Source organism: Eptesicus fuscus, chromosome 7 (genome assembly GCF_027574615.1).
Source record: "Eptesicus fuscus isolate TK198812 chromosome 7, DD_ASM_mEF_20220401, whole genome shotgun sequence".
NCBI lineage: Eukaryota > Metazoa > Chordata > Mammalia > Chiroptera > Vespertilionidae > Eptesicus > Eptesicus fuscus.
The window spans coordinates 95,444,254-95,467,033 of NC_072479.1; the positions used below are offsets into that span (position 1 = coordinate 95,444,254).

Here is a 22,780-nt window from a genome sequence, read left to right on the forward strand (position 1 = left end):
CCAGTACTTTGGGAGTGAAGATTCTGGGTCACAACCAACCAAGATTTTATTCTGAAAAATTTGAGGAATGGTTTTTTTTTCCATTAGCACTTGCACACAGCTACGCCGTAAGATTATTTTGTAGGTGCTGTGAAAATTCCTCTAAGTCATGTCTGCCATCTCAGCAGGGCTCAGGAACATCCTACCCAGCACACTAGAAAAAGATGGCTCAGCTCCCCTGGTCCTATCTTCTCCTTATTCCGACTTGACAGGCTGAAAAGAGCTCCACTCCTCAATGACTTGCTCCACGGGATGCAGGATGCTGTGCCTCTAATGAGGCAGGGCAGTCATTGCATCTTCTGTACAGAACTGCCTGGAGCCCAAGCATACCTCTCTAGCGAATTAATAATAGGAAACTGTCTCAATTCTAAGACCCTACAATCTAAGCTATAATAGCGTAATCACACTATTTACATCACATAAATGCAATCACATAGCTAAAAAGGAATCTCAAAAATTCACCTAGTATTTCAATTTCCTACCTTAAGGTAACCATATTAACCAACTCCCAAAGTTAAAGTAGGTATTTTTACAAACAGTAAAAAAGTATTAGAACTGTAGATCCTCCCCTCACTTTTCCTTTATCATTCTCTTCACACTTTTCTCTCAACCCAGGCTATCGGACAGGAACCAATTAGGAGACAGAGGCAGAGCAGTCACACAGAAAGAATAAAGAGACCCCTGCTTTCTAGTTGGAATCTGGCAGATTTAAATCCTGAGGAGCGAAAAAAGAATGTGAGTGAGATCAGGCAAACTGTTAAAGTCCCCTAGTTGGTCAGCTCTTTCCTTTCAGATGCCATCTGGGAATTGGACTTGGGTTAAGCATCGAAATATAAAAGATATAACCACACCATTTAATGAGGACCTACTATGTGCCAGGTATTTATAACTACTGTGCAAAGAGAAATCATTGTCCTCATTTTACAGGCAAGAGCAAGACGACCCCAAAGAATGAAGTAACTTGCCCAACAAGGCTGAGCTGCCTTGCTCAGCTACTGGGTGCTTATTCTGGGATTCCACTTATGGTCATGTTGCCACCACATAACTACATCCTTCCTTATTTAGAAGAATGACTCCAAGGAATGGGGTATCAGAGGCATGGTAGGGATTCTTAATACTAGAATCCACAGGGTCTAATCTTCTCACTGACACCATAAGAGACTCAATGCCCAGTAATCCACAGCTATGATGATGATGATAATAGCACTTCAGATGCATTATCTCTTTTTTTCCTTATAAAAATCCCTGAGGTAGGTCTAGTCTTAGTCTCCTTTTATAGATGAGAAAACACAGTCCCTGAGAGGTTACCTTGCCCCAACTGCCACAGGTGGTGAGTGGCGGCAAGCAGAGCCCAAGCCCTTATGTACTATCCCCATTGAGTCAGAGGAAATGTATCAGATCTCTCAGGTTGGCTCGGAGTGGGGAAAGCGTTGAAAATTATCATTCTACAGAATAAGCTACACTCTTTATTCTGGTCTTCAAGACCTTTCATGATCTTGCCTGTAACTTTCAATTTTATTTTCCATCACTTCCTTTCATAAGCCCTGTGCTCCAGAAATTCTAACAATCTCTATATATAAAAGCCTAATATGCAAAATATCCCCTTGGGAGTTCAACCAGGAGACCAGAAATTCGATTGCTCGCTATGATGTGCACTGACCACCAAGGGGCGGCGCAGAGTGAAGGAAGGCCCTGGCTGGCAGCTGGTAGGCCCCGATCAGCCCTGATTGCTGGCCAGTCCCAGGGACCCATGCACAAATTTCATGCACTGGGCCTCTAGTTTTCTATAAATACCCTGCATGTTCTCATTTACTTAAGGCTACTCCCTTCTGTTGAAATGGCATTTTCTATGGATGCCACAAACTCTTATGCACTACAAAATGTCCCTGTCCCCAAAGAAAGCAGCTCTCCCAGGACTGAGCTTCTACAACACTGTCCTCCTCCTCTCAGGACATATTTATGTCTTTGATCGGGTTCCTATTTGACTCCAGTAGACATCGTTTCTGTGCAAACTCTGTGAAAAGATCTAATGAAACCAAAGACACAGCTTCAAGCCTACAGAAGTTGCCATCCTGAAAACTATGACCCTCACTAAGGGCTAAACAAAGTGTCCAAGTTATTCTTGTAAACACAGGAGTGTAGACTGGAGCCAGACTCCATCACACATCTGGATCTGAGTAAGTCACTTAACTTCTGTATTGGGAACTCACAGTATAACTTACCTCCTGGGTTGTTGTGAGACTCATTCAGTTCCTACCTGCAAAGTGACTAGAACAATGCACAGTTCACAATAAATGCTCCATAAACAGTTGCTATTATAATTTTTGAAATCTGTATGTATGTAGATGAAAAGTGGCGCAGATCACCAAACCTTAAGAAAAGAACTGTCAGAGATGAAAACCTTTCAGAAAGAACTTAGGTGATAAGGAGAAGAACTGGCTTATGTATAAGAGAACCAGTGTTCTTTTCCTCTCAAAAGTCACAGATCAAAAGGAGATACAACTGATCCCAATAAAGCATCCAGTCGAATCCAGGCAAAACCAGTTGATTATAGACTTCCAGGGAGATTACAGAGGTACCGGGATCACAGAGTATACCTGGGAACCCGAGGGAGTCTGTTTCGGGCCAAACAAATTTAAAAATAGATAGCTTCTAAACTTAAAAACAGGCCAATTCAGAATCATCTGTTTAGACTTGGAACATAATTTTTCAGGAAAACAATGTTTTATGTATTGCCTGGGTTCTCTGGCTAACCATCAAAGGCAACTTAACTTAATATTACTTTAGTAGTAATTACGGATTTTAACATTAACATACTGTTTTAGTTACCAGATTATTTTAATTTTAACAAATACTACTAATACGTACAACATTGCTTTGCAACAAATCATATTTATTATGGGAGTGGGAATTCACAAAATCATACGTTATGAATGCAGGAGGGGATTCGCATGACAGTGAGGGTCACTATACTTCCTGGTGCGCCCAGGATAGTAACAGTTTATACTTGTTGCTCTAATATTTTTTAATATAAATATATTTTAAATGTATTTTTTATTAATTTCAGAGAGGAAGGGAGAGGGAGAGAGACACAGAAACATCGATGATGAGAGAATCATTGATCAGCTGCCCCCTGGTCGCCTCCTCCTGGGGATGGAGATTGCAACTCGTGCATGTGCTCTGATAGGGAATCGAACCTCAACCTCCTGGTTCATAGGTTGATGCTCAACCACTGAGCCACACTGGCCAGGCTGTTGTTTTACTTATTAACAGCTCCCTTTCATTCTCAAGTGTCCTGGTTTGGATGAAAATTACATGGTTACCTTAGTGATACCCTTAAAATACAAGTGAGGAAAGTAAGCCACAGGACAGTGCTGTGACTTAGCCAAAGTCACAGAGCTAAGTGACCAGAATTAGAACCCAGAAACAGTTGTTCCTAGTCCAGGAGTCTCCCTGTCACCCTGCACAGACTCTCCAGGAGCAAGGCAAGGGTGACGCCTGCCATGGGGAGCCAGCAGTACACAGCATGTGTGAAGTCTAGAGGAGGAAGTCTCTGGCCCTCCCAGCGGGACTTGATGGGGTCAGGAACTGAAAGCTGAGAAATTCAGGGGATCCTGCTTACGTACCCCCTTTCCGTTTTCACTGTGCCCACTTGTGGCTTCTTGTCCACCACCCCTACACCAATACAGGACAGACGATGGGGGAAATAAGGAATTCTGTTTTGGCCGAGTTAGGTTTGGGATGCCTTTTCAACGTTTAACTGGAGGTATCAGTTTGGGAGACAGCAGCGAAAGGGTGGTGTCTGAAGCTCAGGAGACACTCATCATAAGAGCCAGAAGAGTGCTGCACAGTCGGAGAACACAGACAGGGCCAAGGGAGGGTGAGCGGTGTGGAGACGAACAGCCTCCGGGCACTGAATAACCTGCCACAATAATGAGGAAGAAAATAATAATGCCGAGGACAATCATGAGGATTAACTGCAGCTCCCGCCATTACTGGAAACTTATTATGTTCCAGGAACTCTACCAAGTACTTTATACACATTAGCTTATCCTCTGAGGCCAGAGAGGTTATGAAACTTAACTAAGGACACAAAATAAGTAACAGAGCAGAAATGCAAACTCCGGCCTCACTCCAGAGAGCTCGGATCTTTCTCTGACGTTCTGCGCACCGGGGCCTTATTTTCCCTCTTCTTTCCTCTGTATGTGATGACAGATAGTCTGGCTTATAGATATTTGTCTTCTGTGGAAACATTAATTTTTATGTTTCCATAATTGAAGTAATTCCACGGAACCATGTGACTGTGACTTCAGAAGATGTTGTCAATGCCTGTTATTTAATTTATTTTTCAATTACACTTTTGTCAATGCTTCTTTTAGCAAGTATGTAGACCATATTTCTGCCCCAAGCATGTTCTACTAGAGGAGAAATGGAAGATGTTTGCTCTTAATTTGCACTGTTTGTATTGTGGCCATGTACATATTACAAGCCACATGTTTTAAAACGACCATGAACTGTTATTTGGAAAACAGAAACACTTCTTAGAAATCCATTAATCCGTATTAACCAATACCCTATTTTATTACGCAGGGCATTCATTTTCTCGTTTAAAGTGGGCTTGGGATTTGCTGAGAACAATTTTTCTTGAGAGTACAAACCTGTTGGGAAATATGAGATGGTGCAATTTACACGTAAGCATAAAATTCAACAAGTATTGCTTAGTGATAAAATTTGAGGAGGCATCTGTTTTTAAAATTATATTAATAAAAAGTATAAGTATTATTATTTTATTAAGAGTAGTTTCCAGTAACCATATTTTTACTACATGACCCTGCTCCCTGGCAATGGCCCCCTGGACTAGGAATGGCTATGGGGGCCAGGTTGGACCATTCATATCTGATCTTTCACAGGTGAAACTGGACGTGGAGAAGAAGGCTACTGTCCCAATGAATGAAAGGCACGCAACGATGGGGACTTCTGCCCCAGAAGTGCAATGCAGACTACAGAGCAAGGATCCAGCGAAGACGGAAGATTATGCATCTTAAAGGAGTCTGAGAGTCATGATGGGGAGGCCAAATGCTTTCGAGATGTCCATCTCTGTCCCCATGAAAGGTGGGAGTGTCTTCCTCCCCCTCCACTTCCACATCTAGTTTATATTTCTTGATAAGGTCCCATTTTTGTGTAAGCAAGTGCCAGCAGGTTTCTGTGACTTGAATTCCAAAGAGCATTGATTAAGATATCCATTATTTTGCATTATATATATAAAAACACTTGGATGTTTGTTTTATTATGATGATAAATGAATTTTTCTTTGCTATGGTAACAATAAATTCAAGAATTATGTTTTTAAAAAGAGTTTCACATATATTGTTATTAATTCAAGTTTCTCATCAGCCATAATCTATACTCCAATCTTACCCAAAAAATCTTTTAAAGAATGAAAGCCAGGCACAAGCTTTGATTCTGAAGTGACAGGGGAAGAAGACTCTAAGGAGGTAAGTCTTAGGCTCTTTCTAGCTGTTTCATGCATTTAATTCTAATCCCCCACAACTAAGAGAGGTTCCTAAGTGGCGGGGACAATGTCTCCCATTTCTTTTGTACAGTGATGAGCACAGTACTTGGAAGACTATATGTACTCTATAGTTGATGAAATCTTGATAGTTACAAATCTTGATAGTTCAATTGAAAATGTTATCATTCCACCTTTTAAAAGAAACATTTTGTCTCTCCCACATGAAAAAACACACACAGATATGCCAGGAGCAATGGTTTTCTACAACCAAACTTTCACAGTGAGTCTCTCATAGAACTTGGTGCTACTAGAATTCTGTAGAGTTTGTCATAATCTAATTTTCTGTAGCTAAAATAGGCAACTAAAAATTTCATTTAGAGATGGTTTGTATTGTTTACCAATTTTATTAAACACTTTGTTGGAATACAATAGGCATCTAGGGCTAGAAAAGTCTCATTGTTCTTTTCCTATTTAGACTTTTTAGCAGAAAAAAAAATGTCAATTTACTCCATCTTTTGGCCTCTTGTAGGGTATGTGACCCAAACTCTATGTTAGGATGTAAAAAAGGCCTTTCTTTTTCTTTGCTGTAACCTTCCACAATTTATGAGAAGCACCTGCTAATTAAATACCAAGATTGTTAGCTCCTCTGGTTCAAAGAGCCCCTCTGTTCAAACTGAGGGATAAGATAAGCTACTCTCAAGGCTGCGTTTTTACATACATACCCCTCCTCCCTGCTGGTTTACAACCCAGGGATAATTAGTAGAAAGTTCCCATCTCTTCATTCCCCCCCCTTCCCCTCGCCCCCCCCCCCTCCCCTGCCACTCCTCTTCAAACAAGCCTCTTTTGAACTCTTCATAACTTTTGCTCTAAGAATGTTTTACAGACTTTGGAAAAGTACTCATAAGACACCTCCCTAGGATATCTGCCCAAACTGTCTCCTAAAGAACTAACAAAGACAATCCCCCAGATGTCTGCTCAATTTCACCTAGCAACAGCAGTAGCCCCAAAATCACCCTCTTTTCCTTGTCCAGGGCTTTAAAAGAAAGAGCAGCTTTTTTGTTCTTTGCCTTTTGTATTGATTAGCAATACACTGGCCCTTTCCCTTCGGGGAAAGTAAAAATAAACTTTCTTTCTGCATCTATCTGTTCTTTTAGTTGTGAATTCTTTCACAGCCTGTCACTGGCCCAAAAAACCCTAACACCCTATGCTTTTGTCTTTTCACAAAGGAAGGCTTTCTAATACAAAGGGGAACAAGCAGGGGCTTTAAATAAAATAGGGAAATGAATCACAATGTACCGCTGTTCCTTCTTGGGTAGAGAGATTGCCAGTCTGTGTATTTGGTTGATAGTTATCTTTGACCCTTCTCAGGTTTATTATGCAGTCAAGGTACTACATCCTTGAAAAAGACAGCAGGGGATAAGGCAAGAATGCATTAGGGACAGAAAACCCTGAAGAAGATACTCCCTTCTGTGCATCTTAGAAGGAAACCCAGCAAGGTCCATCACAGCCTGGAATTCCACATTATGCTTTTGATTTCACAAACTAGCAGGTTTTAAGCAGTGAGTGGAGCACCTGAATGAGTAAGATATGAAGGCAGAGGAAATCACTGCTTAGAGAGAAAGAACTCAGGTGCTCCTAAGTTTGTAGAAGGAAGTACCCTCTGGTTCTAGCACATCAAAGCTGTAGGTTCAATGGGCTAATTTGATATAGATGAAAAATTGTGTTCTAAGGTCAACAATTATATCCTTAACCATAGCTAGCAACCTCATGAATGCTCGCTGATGACACAAAAGGTATAATGGGCAATACAAGATGGTGGGTTTGGTGCCAACCCATCCCTATTATTGAAAAAAATAACAGGTACTAAATATGAATGCCATTCACACATTACTCTGGGCTTGACATATTTCAACTACTCCGATTGCTCTTGGGCACTGGGCAAGAACATGAATGAGAGAACAATCCATCACATCTACTATCCATGATTCAATGGCCTTAACATCACAAAACAAAGGCACATTTGTTAGGTTCCTTTTAATTGCAAAACCCATAATAAATACCTGAACAACATAATTTGCAACATAATGGAGTCAGTGTGTAAATAAGACACAAACTAAACCATTCCAAGCCCCAAACAATTTCAAACTCAAATGGACTTTCTACTTTTCACTTGACAGAAGAACTGGCCTTAGGACCGAAATTAGAAAACTCATATACTCTGAAAAGCTCCTATACTAAAGTTCCTTTTATAGAAAAATTCCAACATACACAAAAGTAGACAGAATAGTACAAATCCAATACCAAGCTCATGTACCACCACTCAGTTTCATCAATTATCAACTCATGACCAATTCTGCTTTATCTATACCCCTAGATATCAAGTCATTTCTTCCTTAAACATTTCAATAAATCCTTAAAATTTCCACTGAACATTGATAACAGTTCAGTGAGGTTTTGTGTTTTAGGTTCATTGCCTTTTATTTTAAACTACAGGCCAGGTGCATGAAAATTCATGCACTAGATGGGGGGGTCCCTCAGCCTGGCCTGTCCCCTCTCACAGTCTGGGAGACCTCAGGGGCGGGAGGCAACCCAGCGATCAGGGGAAGGCGATGCCCCATCACACCTCTGCTGCTGCCACTGCCAGCAGCGCAAGCCTCAGCTGGCCCTGGTTACCTGAGCCTCGGGCAGCCCTGGATGGCTGGGCAGCTGCCATCTGAGGCTTGCCTGCACCTCAGGCCAGCCCTGGGTGGCTGGGGGGCTAAAGGGACTGGGGGACTCCAGAGGCAGGAGCGTGGAGCAGCCGGGCCCGCCTGGGGATTGGGCTCCGCCATCTTTGAGGGGGTGGCAGTCAATTAGTATATTCCCTCCGTATTGGCTGTGGGCGCCACCATCTTTGCAATGGTGTGAGGGTCAATTAGCATATTCCTCTTTATTAGATAGGACTAGAGGCCCAGTGCATGAATGAATCATGCACGTGTAGGGTCCCCTACACGCTTTCGCTTTTCGTGGTGGAGCTAGGTGCCTGTCCGCTGGTGCACCAGGCCTTTCAGAAGCCTCCAGCTCGGAGGAGGCTTTTGAAAGGCCTGGTGCCGGAGCAGACAGGCACCCAGCTCCCCCACTTTTGATGGTCCGCGGCCGCTGAGGGGAGCTGCCGTGGACACCTGGCTACCCTGCCATTGAGAGGCGCAGCTGGGTGTCCGCGGCAGGCCCCCTCAGCGGCCGCGGATCTGCGCCTCTCAACAGCAGGGTAGCCCCCCTCAGTGGCAGTGGATCCGTGCCTCTCAATGGCCGGATAGGCCACCCCGAGTCCCGCCCCCCAGCCTCCCACCGCCCAATCGTGGGCGTAGCGGAGTGATGGTAATTTACATGTTACTCTATTATTAGATAGGATACCTATATCAGTGTAAGAGAAGAAACTAGTGTTTACTGAAAGCAAGGAGGAGAAAATTTAGATTTTTCTGTGTGTGTGTGTGTGTGTGTGTGTGTGAGTTTTTTTGTTTTGTTTTGTTTTGTGGAATATCTGGGACCTAAATGTAGATGTAAAATTTTTTTTCCTCCTTCTACTAAAGGAAGAGACAGAGCTGACAAGATACAGTCATTCAGTTTAACAAACATTCTCTGAGCAATAGGGATGGGGCTAGATGCTGGAGATGTAAAAAATGAGTAAAACAAAGAGCCTTTCTCTAGAATGGGTGATACAGACACATAAGAACAAGAAACAAATGTCAAATCAATCCATGAGGCAAAGAGGTAGAGTTATAAATAGGAACACGTTCTAAAAATGGCATGTTTATCAACAGACCAATGAATAGCCTCTGAATATGTCCCAGGGGATTGAGGAGAACATAAATTATAATAAATGACCATATCATATAAAGCAATAAAGGTAGCCAGCAGTAAAAAGGCATTTGAAATAACTTTGTTCCTAGTGAACAGTGGAAAAATATTACTCCCCTGGTAGTTAGTTGCTTTTTCTTCCAAGCTCTGACAGCAAGTTATATGTAACTGTTCCCAGAGTTTGGTACATTATACTAGAGGCCCAGTGCACAAAATTTTTACACGGGTAGGGTCCCTAGTGGCTGCCGATTGCTGGCCGGGCCTTCCTTCATTCCCCACCGCCCCCTGGTGGTCAGCGTACATCATAGCAAGCGATCAAACTCCTGGTCAGTTGAACTCCCAAGGGGACACTTTGCATATTAGGCTTTTATATGGAGAGAGGTTATGATATTATATTAATTATTTGTTCAAGTAGTGGTCTTCCCTCCAGACTATGAGTCCTTGAGGATAGGGTCTAAATTTATTCGTCCTGGGATTTAAAATCCATCCCTGCATCTACTAGAATGAAGGTTTATTGAATGAATAAGTGAATGAATTATTTACAGGTGACTTTTAATAAAATATCCAGCACTATAACTATAGAAAAGTTAAAATATCAATTAAGTCATAAGGGTTCTTGGTATCCTGAGAATAGATTCTAGTCCCCCTTGCCTGGCATTTAAAGCCTTTCCATCTACATTGTCCCTAATCTATCCTTTTAACCTTATCTCATCTATTCCCTTTCCTTAGGTTCTGTGTATGAACTACTTTCTCTTTCCTTCATAAGCTCTGTGCCTTTTCATCTCTATGCTTTTGCTCAGTAATCTCTAAAGTTTTAAATTATGTAGCCCTTTCAGTATAAAATATTTGAGCATACTTAACACCGTGCAAATATACTATGCTTATTACAAGGTAATCATAAAATAGAAGAAAACAAACATTTTAAGCAAATGAGGAAAAACATATAGACATTAAAATATTTTCTTTCCATACATAATGCATTATTTCACATATGCTTCAATTTAAAAATTATTGATTTACATATAAAGAAGAAATCTCAGAGAGTATTTGTGAAAATTAACTGAAACAAAACATGTAAAGCACTTCACAGCACTGGTCATATTGGAAACACTGTAAATGTCAGTTAATTTCCTTAACATCATTAGCATCACGCAGTTTCTTTCTCCTGGAATAGTGTCCCCAAACCTATCCTCTAGCCTCACTCCTGTATATCAAACCCCTGAAAGGCCAAATTCAAATGTTATCTCTCCAAAGAATTATTTGAATGCTTTCCTTAAGGGGTTAGGATTTCTCAGTGTAGGAAGTACCAGATCCTGTAGAGCTTAGCAAGAAGTCATGACTAAGAAATCAAAATAAAGCTGGAACCATTGGAAAAAATTAAGAACAATTTAAAAAATAAAGGATACAAACAAAAAAAAGTATGTGATTATTAACCCCAATAAAAATAAAAATACACAAAAGAAATATAATCACAGTATATTATCTGGCTCTATAGTAAACAATGTTTAGATAGCCCTAATAATAGGAACACTGACTACTAATTTAACAAAAACTTGTAATATAATTATATGGGAAAGATGGGGCATCTCTGAGATTAATAAAAAAAACAAAACTAGAAATTTAGGCACATCACTGTAAAACATACAGATAACTACCAGAAGAAATAGCTAAAATATTTCAAAGTGACTGTCTGAGAAATGCTTGAAAGGTAGAACCCTTTAGTGCTACTTAATCTTAAAATTCTGTACATGTATTATATTGATCACACATTTTGAAAATAAAGACAATTTTCTTCAATTTTAAAATGAATAGCCTTCCATGTGAAATAAAGATGGCAAGCTGAGCATATGCATTCACCTCTACTCTCTCCACTAACTTCAGTAACACAGCAGTGAAAATATTTACAAAAGCACAGAAATCTCCCATAGAAAGGAAAAGGAGATAAAGAAATAGAGAATAAGAAAAGATAAGAAGTTTAATGCAAGAGTCCCAGGAAGCAATTAAGATTCCAGAAAGAGAGAGACCATCACCAAAGAAGCTATTCAAAAAAGTTTCCTACAAAAAAAAAAAAAAAAAAAAAGTTCCCTACAACAGAAGAACATGATTTTTTACACTGAAAAGGTCGAACTAGGCTCAACAAAACAGTCCAAATACACCCAAACCAGGGCACATCAACATGAAATTTAGTAGCAATGAGGGAAAGAGAAGATCTTGCCAGCTTCCAGGGAGATAACAGATTTGTACAATGAAACCAGCCATGAGAATGGCATCTGCTGTTCTTCTCAACGGTAATGAGAAAAATTTAACAGACAAGGAAGCATTGCCTTTCTCTGTTTCCTAAAAGAAACAGAATTCTATATCCAGTCAACATATTGATGTACAGAAAGAAAGAAAAAAAAAGTGGCTCAGTATGGAGCATTGACCTATGAACCAGGAAGGAGGTCATGGTTTGATTCTCGGTCAGGGCATATGCCCGGGTTCCACGCTCAGTCTCCAGTGTGGGGCATGCAGGAGGCGGCCGACATTAATTCTCTCTTGTCATTGATGTTTCTATCTCTCTCTCTCTCCCTTCCTCTCTGAAATCAATAAAGAAAAAAAAAAAATTTAAGGCATTTTATAAGATGCAAAGGCTCAAAATATTTACTCTGATACACACTTTCTCAGAAATCTATTAGAAGATGTATTCACATAAAACAAGAGAATAAAAAACAAGAAGACATGGAATCCAGGAAACAGGAAATCCAAAAGTTCTATTGATCAGATCATATTACAACAGGTCTTGAGTCATTAGTTTTAAGATGATCAAATCATTATGAAGGCAGTAAGTTGATTTTTTTAAATGTTAAAATATTCCATGCCTGTAGGTTTATAGGTAGTTATACTTTTACATCAATTTTAGCATAAAAGAGATTACAAGAGGTTTTACCTCTTACCTGTAACACAGCAGCAAATAAGTATACTACTACGAAGATTACAGTCAGAGAAGTGTGGCCACTTTTCATCAGATGAATCGTGTAGAGGAAAATTAAGTGTCCGGGAATCACTAAAAGCAGTAGAACTTGAGCAGACTTGTGATTTACTCCTGTCATGTAAAATGCAAACGTTGTTAAAACAAAATCATATTTTGGTTAATAATAGGTCAGTTATTGAAATCTGAGGATTACTTTTTAGTTACGATACCACATAGCATCACATAAAATTCAACTGCTAAAAATAAATGGGTTGAAATTTGGGGATTACCTTTTAGTTACTGCATCACATACAATTCAATGGCTAAAGATAAATTTCTTTGAAATTCTCACTATGTTATACGTTAATTAAAGAAAAGGTGGTTGATAAAAATTTGCTATGAAGAACACTGGTCAGACTTGATGTAAAAACAGAGGAAAGACAAAAGAAAAAACATAAAGCTCCTACAGTACTGACATGTTTTCATTTTACTTTCCCTTCCACTGACATCACAGGCTGGGCATCTCCGATCCTCATTCAAAAGTCACAATTACATTTATTTTCATCAGAAAAAAAAAAATGACAAGAATTGTGAGGCTTAAATTGTTGTTTTAGTGTTTTGGTACTCACATGCCTGGTTGGCATAAATAACGCACGTTTCTTGTAACTGAGGTTACCACCCCTCATCCCGTTTATCTGGGATCAAACGCCTCCACTGAGGCCAGAAAGATCACTACAGGAAAGACAGTCCACCTGTCTCCCTAAATCACCTAGCAGTGTTTGCTTGTATCCATGAGGTTCCTCTTTCCGACTCATTAACAAGATATCCCAGAGAAAGGGACAAAAGAGAAAAATCATATAAAGCTCCTCAACAACTGCAGAATTGATACAAATGATTTTTGCTCACTGAGATTTTAATGAACAAAACCTATCCTATTTAAGAGCTATTTAGCACTCAGAAATAACCAAGTTGTGCAACACTCACAAAATATGTATCCAACAAATGTTGCCCGCCTCGCCTCACAGAGAGGAAAAGTTCCTGAAATAAAATATGTAAAAATCCACAAGCACATACCTGAACCAAAAAAAGTTCTAAATGGGTAGTAACAGCCTTTGCGTTCATCAGGCAGTTCTCCGGGAATGCTATGCAAGTGAAGATATGTAGAAATCCTGCTCGCCTGAATGGCCACCAAATTACCACCAATCCCTGGAACAGAGGAAAACAGAGTAGGTAGCCTCATATTTTAAACAACTTGCAAAAATTCAGCCAACTGCAAGCCTCTTTATGTCACATCCTGGGCCAATGAAACAAAATAAAAGTTCTTCAGAGATGCGGATTTATTTAAGTGGAGGTAGATATTCCAAAGGCATGAAAAACATTGCTATTGAAAGGCATAATTTTTCAAATCTGACTTACTGTCTGGTCTGAAAGCAGACCAAAATAAGTACTTTTTAAAAGTTACTATCAATCCCAAGATATAAAACTAGGATCATGTTTATCATCTTAATGAGAGAGAATGTATGCTAGATTTATTCAAAAGACAAGGCTAGATACTTTTCTTCTCAGGTTACTAAAGAAACTTGTATATGGCACTAAAAAAAAAAAAACTCAAGAAAGTCATCTTTTAATCTAGATTATCTTCTTATATGCTCTGCACATTCTAAAACTATATAAAAATTTCAATGTAGAGTGAAATTTTAGATATAAAATTGGATCTTGGAGAACTTACCTTCATATAAAATGTTTTCTTATACATAAAAAAATAAAAATAATTTATACTAGATTATAAATAGTATATCCTGTGACATGTTTTCCCCAGGCAGAATTACTTTTTAAATTACAAGTATAATCACTTGGGCTATACTCAAATCCAATTTAATGAGAGCCAGACCAAAACCCCGTAGGACTGGATTAAAATTATCTTATTAAACAGAATCCATAGAAAAATCCCTCTGAACTTAAGTACTGTAATTCCCATTTTATAGATAAGAAAAAAACATAAGGCAGATTTTAAAGGGATCAGCAGAGGACTGATAGCTTTCTTTTCTTTTTCTTTTTAATTTTTATTGAATTTAATGAGGGGGATGACAGATTTTCATGGACTCAAGTGACTCAAGCAACTGAGTCAAACTAAGCTAACTCTAATTTATCCATGAAAATTGATAGGAGCAGCTGTAAAACAACACAAGATAGCAGATACAACCCAAATATCCAGACCCGAAATATCATATTTTGCCTCACTACCCTTAAAAATCAGGTGTGCCTGACTCACACTTATGTCAGTGATAAGATTAAGAAACAGTTCTTTTAAAAAAATGTGTTCTGCATGTTGAAAAAGGCCAATGCATTTTCACTCTGAGCAGCAACCTGGGGTTGGAGAGAGAATGAATGGGATGGGACAGACAGCCCTCTTTAAATCCGAGCCCTAAGGTTCCTATTAGCATTTAAGAGCACAGAAAGACTTGATATCATTATGAAATGGTATATCTAATTCTTACCATTAATAACTGGTGTGTAAACAACAATTCCAACCAAGTTTGGATCAGATACAGTTGTGTCCAGAATAAGGCCTCCAATGCTGAAAGATACAAAATCATAATTTAGGGAAGAGGAAAGGAAATGTACTAATTTGAAGCTGTTCTTTATATACAAACACCTCTACTTTTAAAAATAAGATGATTAGCCTGAGCCTGCCTGGTGTCGCTCAGTGGTTGAGTATCAACCCAGGAAGCAAGAGGTCACTGGTTTGATTCCCGGTCAGGGCACATGCCCAGGTTTCGGGCTTTATCCCCAGTAGGGGACATGCAGGAGGCAGCCGATGATGCAGTTTCTCTCTCATCGATGTTCCTATCTCTCTATTGCTCTCTCTTTCTCTCTCTCTAAATATCAATAAGAGCATATTTTTAAAAAGAGATTGTGAGTTTTTTTTAATATATTTTATTGGTTTTTTACAGAGAGGAAGAGAGAGGGATAGAGAGTCAGAAACATCGATGAGAGAGAAACATGGATCAGCTGCCTCCTGCACACTCCCTACTGGGTATGTGCCCGCAACCGAGGTACATGCCCTTGACCGGAATTGAACCTGGGACCCTTGAGTTCTCAGGCCGACGCTCTATCCACTGAACCAAACCGGTTAGGGCAAGAGATTGTTTTAAAAAATAAAATAATTAGACATTAAAAAATAGATAAAATATATTCAAGGTAAAAGTCAACGTCAATCACAAATATTGAAAATAAAACATGATATAAGCTGTAGCCCCACATTTCAGGGCTCTCTTTCTCATCTCCAAGATAAGTTACTTGTAAAAAGGAAAGTATATACTTTAGGTGCACATACAACGAACACTTGCAGAAAAACATTTAAAAATATTTCTGTTGCCCAGATAATAAAACTTGTTATAGAAAATATAAATAAAAAGAAGAAAATAAAAATCAATCATAGTTAAATCATTCAGAGTTATACTGTTAGCATGTTAGTAAATACCCTCCCAGACATTTTAAAATGTGTATATGTTTAAAAATAAAAACTTAAATTGTAAAAGTATTTTCCTTCACTTTTATTAAATTTTATTTCCAGCATGCCTAGCCGGTTTGGCTCAGTGGACAGAGTGTTGGCCTGTGGACTGAAGGGTCCTGGGTTCAATTCCGGTCAAGGGCACATGCCCAGGTTGCAGGTTCCTCTCTGGCCCGGGCCCTGGTCAGGCGCATGCAGGAGGCAACCAATCGATGAGTCTTTCTCACATTGATGTTTCTCTGTCTTTCCCTCTCTCTTCCAGTCTCCCTAAAAATCAATGGAAAAATATCCTCGGGTGAAGATTTAAAAAAATTATTTCTAGTAAACAACACATGAGCACTATTTTAAAAGTGAAAGCACCACAAAGCTTATAAAATAGTCCCTGGTCCCACCCCCCAGATCCTGCCTTCCACTAGCAATTCTTTTCAACTTGGTTAGTTGTTTCTTCTGGCATTTAATTCTGTATTTCTAAATAACACATTTTCCCTACTATTTCTTGACTTACAATTTTAAACATTTCCCTAACGGCACCCACTGTGGCAGATGGAGGATTTAATCTCACTCCTCCCTCCTCACTTTAGTTCCTTCACAATTCTCTTCCTCTCTCTATCCTGACAGTCTGGTTATCATTTTTGGTGAAACATTTAGGGTTTATTTTATTATAACAATGGGATCATAACTCACAACTGAAATACGCAGCATCTTGTTAGATTCCTCACTTGTACTGTTTGCTTTGTCTCATATTTTTCTTAAAATTTTTAGCTGCTTATTACTAATTCAGCCTCAAACTTGTAGCAAAGTTAATGACATGTCCCTGATTACAGTCAAGCTCATCCGACAGGTGATCAATCGATTCCACTTTCTTTCTTCTTAGAGACATTGCTCCTGAAGCCCACTGTTCTCCCGAGAGCCTGGACAGATGCTCTGCAGGCCTGGTGCACGGCTGTCATCCCTACCTACCCTTCAGTCTCCCCACGAGGAGGCTTAGTCTATGACTGTGACCAGCTCCCAGCATTGCACAGGATCCTGTTTCCTGAATCCTCCCGGAAAAAAACAACCTCCATTACAGAAAAACGAACCTATCCTCATTTCTATGTCGTCTTATTTCTTACTAGAGACCCGGTGCACAAACATTTGTGCACTCGGGGGTGGGGGGGCGTCCCTCAGCCCAGCCTGTGCCCTCTCACAGACCAGGACCCCTTGGGGGATGTCTGCCTGCCAGCTTAGGCCTGCTCCCTGCGGGCAGTCGGACATCCCTCGAGGTGTCCTTAGCGCTGCCTTGGAGGCAAGAGAATCTCCCGCCACCACTGCTGAGCTCGCCAGCCTTGAGCCCAGTTTCTGGCTGAGCAGTGCTCCCCCTGTGGGAGCGCACTGACCACCAGGGGGCAGTTTCTGCATTGAGCATCTACCCCCTGGTGGTCAGTGCGCGTCATAGGAACCAGTCATTCCACCGTTCAATCAATTTGCATATTAGGGTTTTATTATATAGGATTTCCTTACTTTGATAAATTGTCTTTTGTCAACTTTTATATGAGAGGGCATATGGGAAACAACTATACTGAAATCCTGTGTGTCTGAAAACTTTCTGAGTCTGTCCTTATGTTTGGTTGATATTGAGGCCTTATGTTATGTTCACAAAATTATCCCTCGGAATTTTGAAGGACTCACTTCTGGTGTTGCTAGTGGGCATCGTTCTGATTCCCAATCCTTTACATGCAACTCGTTTTTATTCTGGAAGCTTTGGGGATTTGTGACGACGTGCTTTGGTTTGGGTCCCTCCTACTCCACCTCATTGTGCTGGACCCACAGGGGACCCTTTCAATCAGGAAGCCCATGGTCTTCAGTTCTGGGGAATTTCCTTATGTTATTTCTTTGGTAATTTCCTCTCCTTACTGTTCGCCTCCAATTGTCTACCTCTTTGTCCTCTGTTCTACTTTCCAGGATGGTTCTACCTTCTAACTGTTCTACTGCTTTTGTTTCTGCTATTTGTGTATTTCCGAATTCCAAGAGCTCTTCTTGTTTGTTTTTTTAAATTCTCCTCTGAAATCATTCTGTTCTTACAGAATTGTGGATGCCACCACTTCGCTTATTTCTCTGAGGACATTGGAGATAGTTTTCTTTGAGGTTTTTCAACTCTCTCTAGACTTTCTTTGAGTACCATTTTTTGTCTCCGTCTTTCCTGTTAGAAGCCTTCATCGAATGTCTGGTGAAGGGCTACAGTCTCCCCCTCCTTACAGGGCACGGGAAAGCACACTTGGAGGTCTGTGTGCCTGGGCAGAGCTGGTCAGCAGGTGGGCCTCACTGAACAATGGCCAGGTGGGCATGCAGCTCCTTCACTGAAAGACCTGCCAGGGTCAATACATGCAGGTTTTTCTGTTGAGCTGAAGATGTTCCCCCAGAAAGACATTATCTAACTTCTTGCCTGGAGCTAGAAGCCTGACTGCCAGCAGGTGCTTCGGAATCTAGAGCCTCTCCCATTTACTCTCTCCAAAGTGAATTCCTGTCTTCTGCTAAGGTGGGAGGGACAGTTACCTGGGTGGCCAAACTAGAGAAGGGCTTTTAGGACCTAACTGCTTCTTTTTTTTTTTTTTTAATTACTTTATTGATTAAGGTATCACATATTTGTCCTCATCCCCCCCCATTCCCATCCCAAACCCCTCCCCACGCATGCCCCCACCCCCCTGTTGTCCATGACCACTGGTTAGGCTCATATGCATGCACACAAGTCCTTTGGTTGATCTCTCCCCCTTATCCCCAACCTCCCCTACCTTCCCTCTGAGGTCCGACAGTCTGATCGATGCTGTTCTTATTCATCAGTCTATGTTGTTCATCATTTCCCCTAGATGAGTGAGCTCATGTGTATTTCTAGTATCACATGACCTAATTGCTTCTTACATACACTGTCAACCAATCTTCATTTCAGCTTTCAGAAGTACTCAGGGCCCTAATTCTCCACCTTTCTGGGTTCCCGGGTCTCAGATCCGTGCGCTTCTACTAGGTGCTCCCCCTGCTGGTGGTTGGGTTTTAGCTTTTGTCTTTCCGTTAACAACTATCCACTTGATGCCTATCTTACAGAATTTCTCACTTGCTGTCCTCTCTGTTCTCCTTCTCTTTGTAGTTTTATAGCTTTTTATCTTTTCATTGTCATATTGGTAGTTTCAGGAAGGAAGATAAACACGTCAATCTACCATGTTTAACAGGAAATTGATACTCATTTCTAGCTTACTCTTTTCACCAAGGGTATAATGAACAACTTTCCCCGTCAAAGAATTATAACAATGCTATTTTTAACGGCTGACTGAGATTCCTTTTTGTGACTGCATCACACTTTATTTGATCAATATCTGACTGCTAGGCCTCTAAGGCATTCTCTCTTTCTTTCATTAAAAATTCCACGGTGATTAGGATCTTTGGAACTAAATCTGTTGCATATATCCTTAATGATATCCTCAAGTCCTGTCAGAGGCCTAGAAGTGGAAATAGTTGAATGGTATACACATTTCTAAGGGTTTCTGATACCTAGCTGAGCAATTTACTATGAAAAACAAGTGATGTTCTTGTCAGGTTACAGCACATACCCACACAAAAACACATGCACACATACAAAGACAAACACCACTAAATTTCACTCAGCAATCTGGTAAAGATTTGGTTGGAGAGAAGTTTAAAACTGGTAGCCAAATGAGGTTCTCTACGTCTACTGATTTCTGTAATTTCTATCACAAATGTCCACTATTACTTTGGACAATAAAGAATTGACCCAATATACATAATATAATTGACCCAAGAAATAAAAACAGGCAAGTGATTTGTTTTCATGTACACATAGATACAGGCATATGGATTGCGTGCACACACACACACACACACACACACACACACACACACATTTAATACTAACCTACTTATAACCATAGCTGTTATGACAGGCTCCCAGCCCGAGTGGAGCACTGTCCTGGTGGCTGGATGTTTGGCTGCTACTATAATCCAGATTGGAGTGAGAGCCAAGAAAAAGACACCAACTAATGGAGAAATGTAGTAATAATTCTCTAAAATTAAAAAAGAGACAGCATTTCAGTATCTGTTCTAACCATGTAGCGAATATTAAAAATTTACCAGAAGACAGGCTATCGAACATATTCACAGGCTATTTATTTTCTACAAATTTCAAACTGTAGATAAGGTGCCCAGCCCGAGTGGCTCAGTGATCGAGCATCCACCTATGAACTAGGAGGTCATGGTGTGATTCCTGGTCAGGGCACATGCCTGGGTTGCAGACTCAATCTCCAGTGTGGGGTGTGCAGGAAGCAGCCGATCAATGGTTCTCTCTCTTCATTGATATTTCTCTCTCTCTCTCCCTCCCTCTACCTTCTTCTCTCTGAAATCAATAAAAAAATATCCTATATAATAAAAGGCTAATATGCAAATTGGCCCCTTGCCTGGGAGTCCAACCGGGAGTTTTACCAGGGGGTGGGGCCAGCCAGCCTACTGCCCATGGGTCCTCCCCCCAGCAGGCCCCGGCCCCGATTGGCCCCTCTAACCCCGATCGGGGGTGGGGCCGGCCGGCCTACCTTCTGCCTCCCCTTCCCCAGGCCGGCCCCTACCCATGCATAAATTCGTGCACCAGGCCTCTAGTATTTAAAATAAATAAAACTGTAGATAAGATAAAAATATTAATGTAACTGAAAACTAATACATTAATTCAGCAAACATTTATTGAAATATCTATGTGACCTAGCAATAGTAGGATGGGAACAGCAATAATAATAATAAAAATAATAACAAAACAACAAGATTAAAAAACCAACATTTATTTGGCTCCTACTATTAACCAAGCATTGTGGGAAATAGTTTATATTCATCAACTCGTTTAATTGCCCTCACAAGTATGAGAACACTGTCACTCTTTCATTTTCTATTAAATGTATTGGGGTGACATTGGTCAACATAAACATACAGGTTTCAGTGTGGGTTTCTATGTTATAAGATATGTATGTCATTTCTACTTAATAACAAACTGAGGCTTTAGAGTTCATAGGATAGAAAACTGGAGAAGAGGAACTATCAGAGAATGAGCTTGAGAACTGACTATCAAGCCTTAGTGTGAACTCCACCAGACTAGGCCAAGAATAATTGGGGATGTGTCACTCAAGACCTACCCCCCTGTAGAGGAGAGGCCTCTTTGAACACCCAGAACATTCAGTGGACCCAAGAAGGGTTGTGTTTTCATAGCAAAGCCAGCCTTAGTGTCAGGTCTGCTGTAGATGCTCCCCAGTCAAACACAGAACCAAGCCTTGCCCTAGCTGGTTTGGCTCAGTGGATAGAGCGTCGGCCTGCGGACTAAAGGGTCCCAGGTTTGATTCCGGCCAAGGACACATGCCCAGGTTGTGGGCTCAATCCCCAGTGTGGGGCGTGCAGGAGGCAGCCGATCAATGATTCTCTCTCATCATTGATGTTTCTATCTGTTTCTCCCTCTCTCTTCCTCTCTGAAATTAATAAATTTAAAAATATATATATATTTTTTAAAGAACCAAGCCCTGTGAGGCTCAAGTTAATCCACAAATAACAGCCCACAAGAACAAAGTCCAATACTTGGCAAAGAAAAATAAATCTAGCACGTAACAGTATTACATTCACAATGTCAAGCATCCAACCAAATATTACTTTTAACCCTTTGCACTCGCTTGCTTTTTTTCTCGATTCCTGCTACCGATGCTAACCGTGTCGAGTCACACTCGACATCCGAGTGCAAAAGGTTAAGAGTTTGGGATAATATTCAGTAGCATTTACAAGCTTCATTAAATACACTGAGAAATCCTACTTACGTTAGACATTTCACCAGTCTCATAAAAGTATCCAAGTACTTATACTAATCTTTATAAAGCTAATAAATTAAATGTACAAATACAGTGAGTCTTAAATTTTCATAAATATTCACATATATACATATACAAACTTGGTAAGATTTCAATTTAAAAACCACAAGAATAGGTCAATTACTTAATTATGAATTTAAAAACGGAATTAGAAGACTGACATGTTCTCCAATGGGCTAAGTAACAAGTGCACACACACAAATATGTACTGCCTCACTGGCATAAAACCATTAAAGCCATGAGTCAAATTATCAAATATTTTATATTTAAATCTTCCTAAGGTTAAAAATTGCCTGTCTCTTCTTGAAGCAGTTACATCATTCCAGGACATTTTGGTTATATCATTTTAACTGATGGAGGTTTTATTATTATCAGAGATTTCAGCCAGGGCATTCTGAATTCTTCTCAGTGACTCTAATACTTATTTTGTATAGGAGAGACTTCATAACTTAAAGACAATTGATCTCATAGTCCTAGTAGCCTTAGATTTAAGTTAAATGTTATTAAATTTTCCTGACATCTCACAAAATTCTTCAACCCTATTCATATTCTTATCGTTAATTGAATTTTGAATTTCTTCATCTTCCTAACATATTTACAGAACTTCTCACCTATGACTAAAGATATTTTAAACTAGATAAAAACACAAACTCTTTCCTATCAGGTAGGAACAATTTACTATAGATATTAAAATAACATCCAAACAAACTTTATTCTTGTGGTTTTATCTGATCTTCCATCACATCTTCAAAATAATTATACCCACAAAATTCATTTAAATATTTTCTTCCATTTAAAGGACTTTGACTAATACTAAATAGTTTCATATTTTTCTAAAATGATTTTTAAAAAATTAAAAAACCTGTATTGAATGGATTCCCAGTTCTCCTTTTTAAACCACTGAATAAGGATAATAAAAAAAATCCTAATTAGGAAGCATTCTTACCTCCTAAAATAAGTAAGGTTGCCAACAATCTCTTTATAGGATTAAATAGAAACTACAAGGCTTAAAATCCATTAAACACAATTGAAAAGAACCATTTTGCTAGGTC

The 22,780-nt window shown here is 39.9% G+C and overlaps 1 protein-coding gene across 2 annotated transcripts in view; it reads right to left on the minus strand.

The window, feature by feature from the left end:
- The window catches only part of SLC41A2 (solute carrier family 41 member 2), a 75,779-nt gene that overhangs the window by 3,763 nt on the left and 49,236 nt on the right, over positions 1 to 22,780 (minus strand). For both annotated transcript variants that reach the window (XM_054719430.1, XM_054719431.1), the window contains exons 7-10: positions 19,754 to 19,901; positions 14,837 to 14,916; positions 13,413 to 13,544; positions 12,322 to 12,470 (exon numbers count right to left, since the gene is read on the minus strand). In XM_054719430.1, the coding sequence (XP_054575405.1) occupies positions 12,322 to 12,470; positions 13,413 to 13,544; positions 14,837 to 14,916; positions 19,754 to 19,901 (509 nt within the window). The remainder of the gene's footprint in view (positions 1 to 12,321; positions 12,471 to 13,412; positions 13,545 to 14,836; positions 14,917 to 19,753; positions 19,902 to 22,780) is intronic.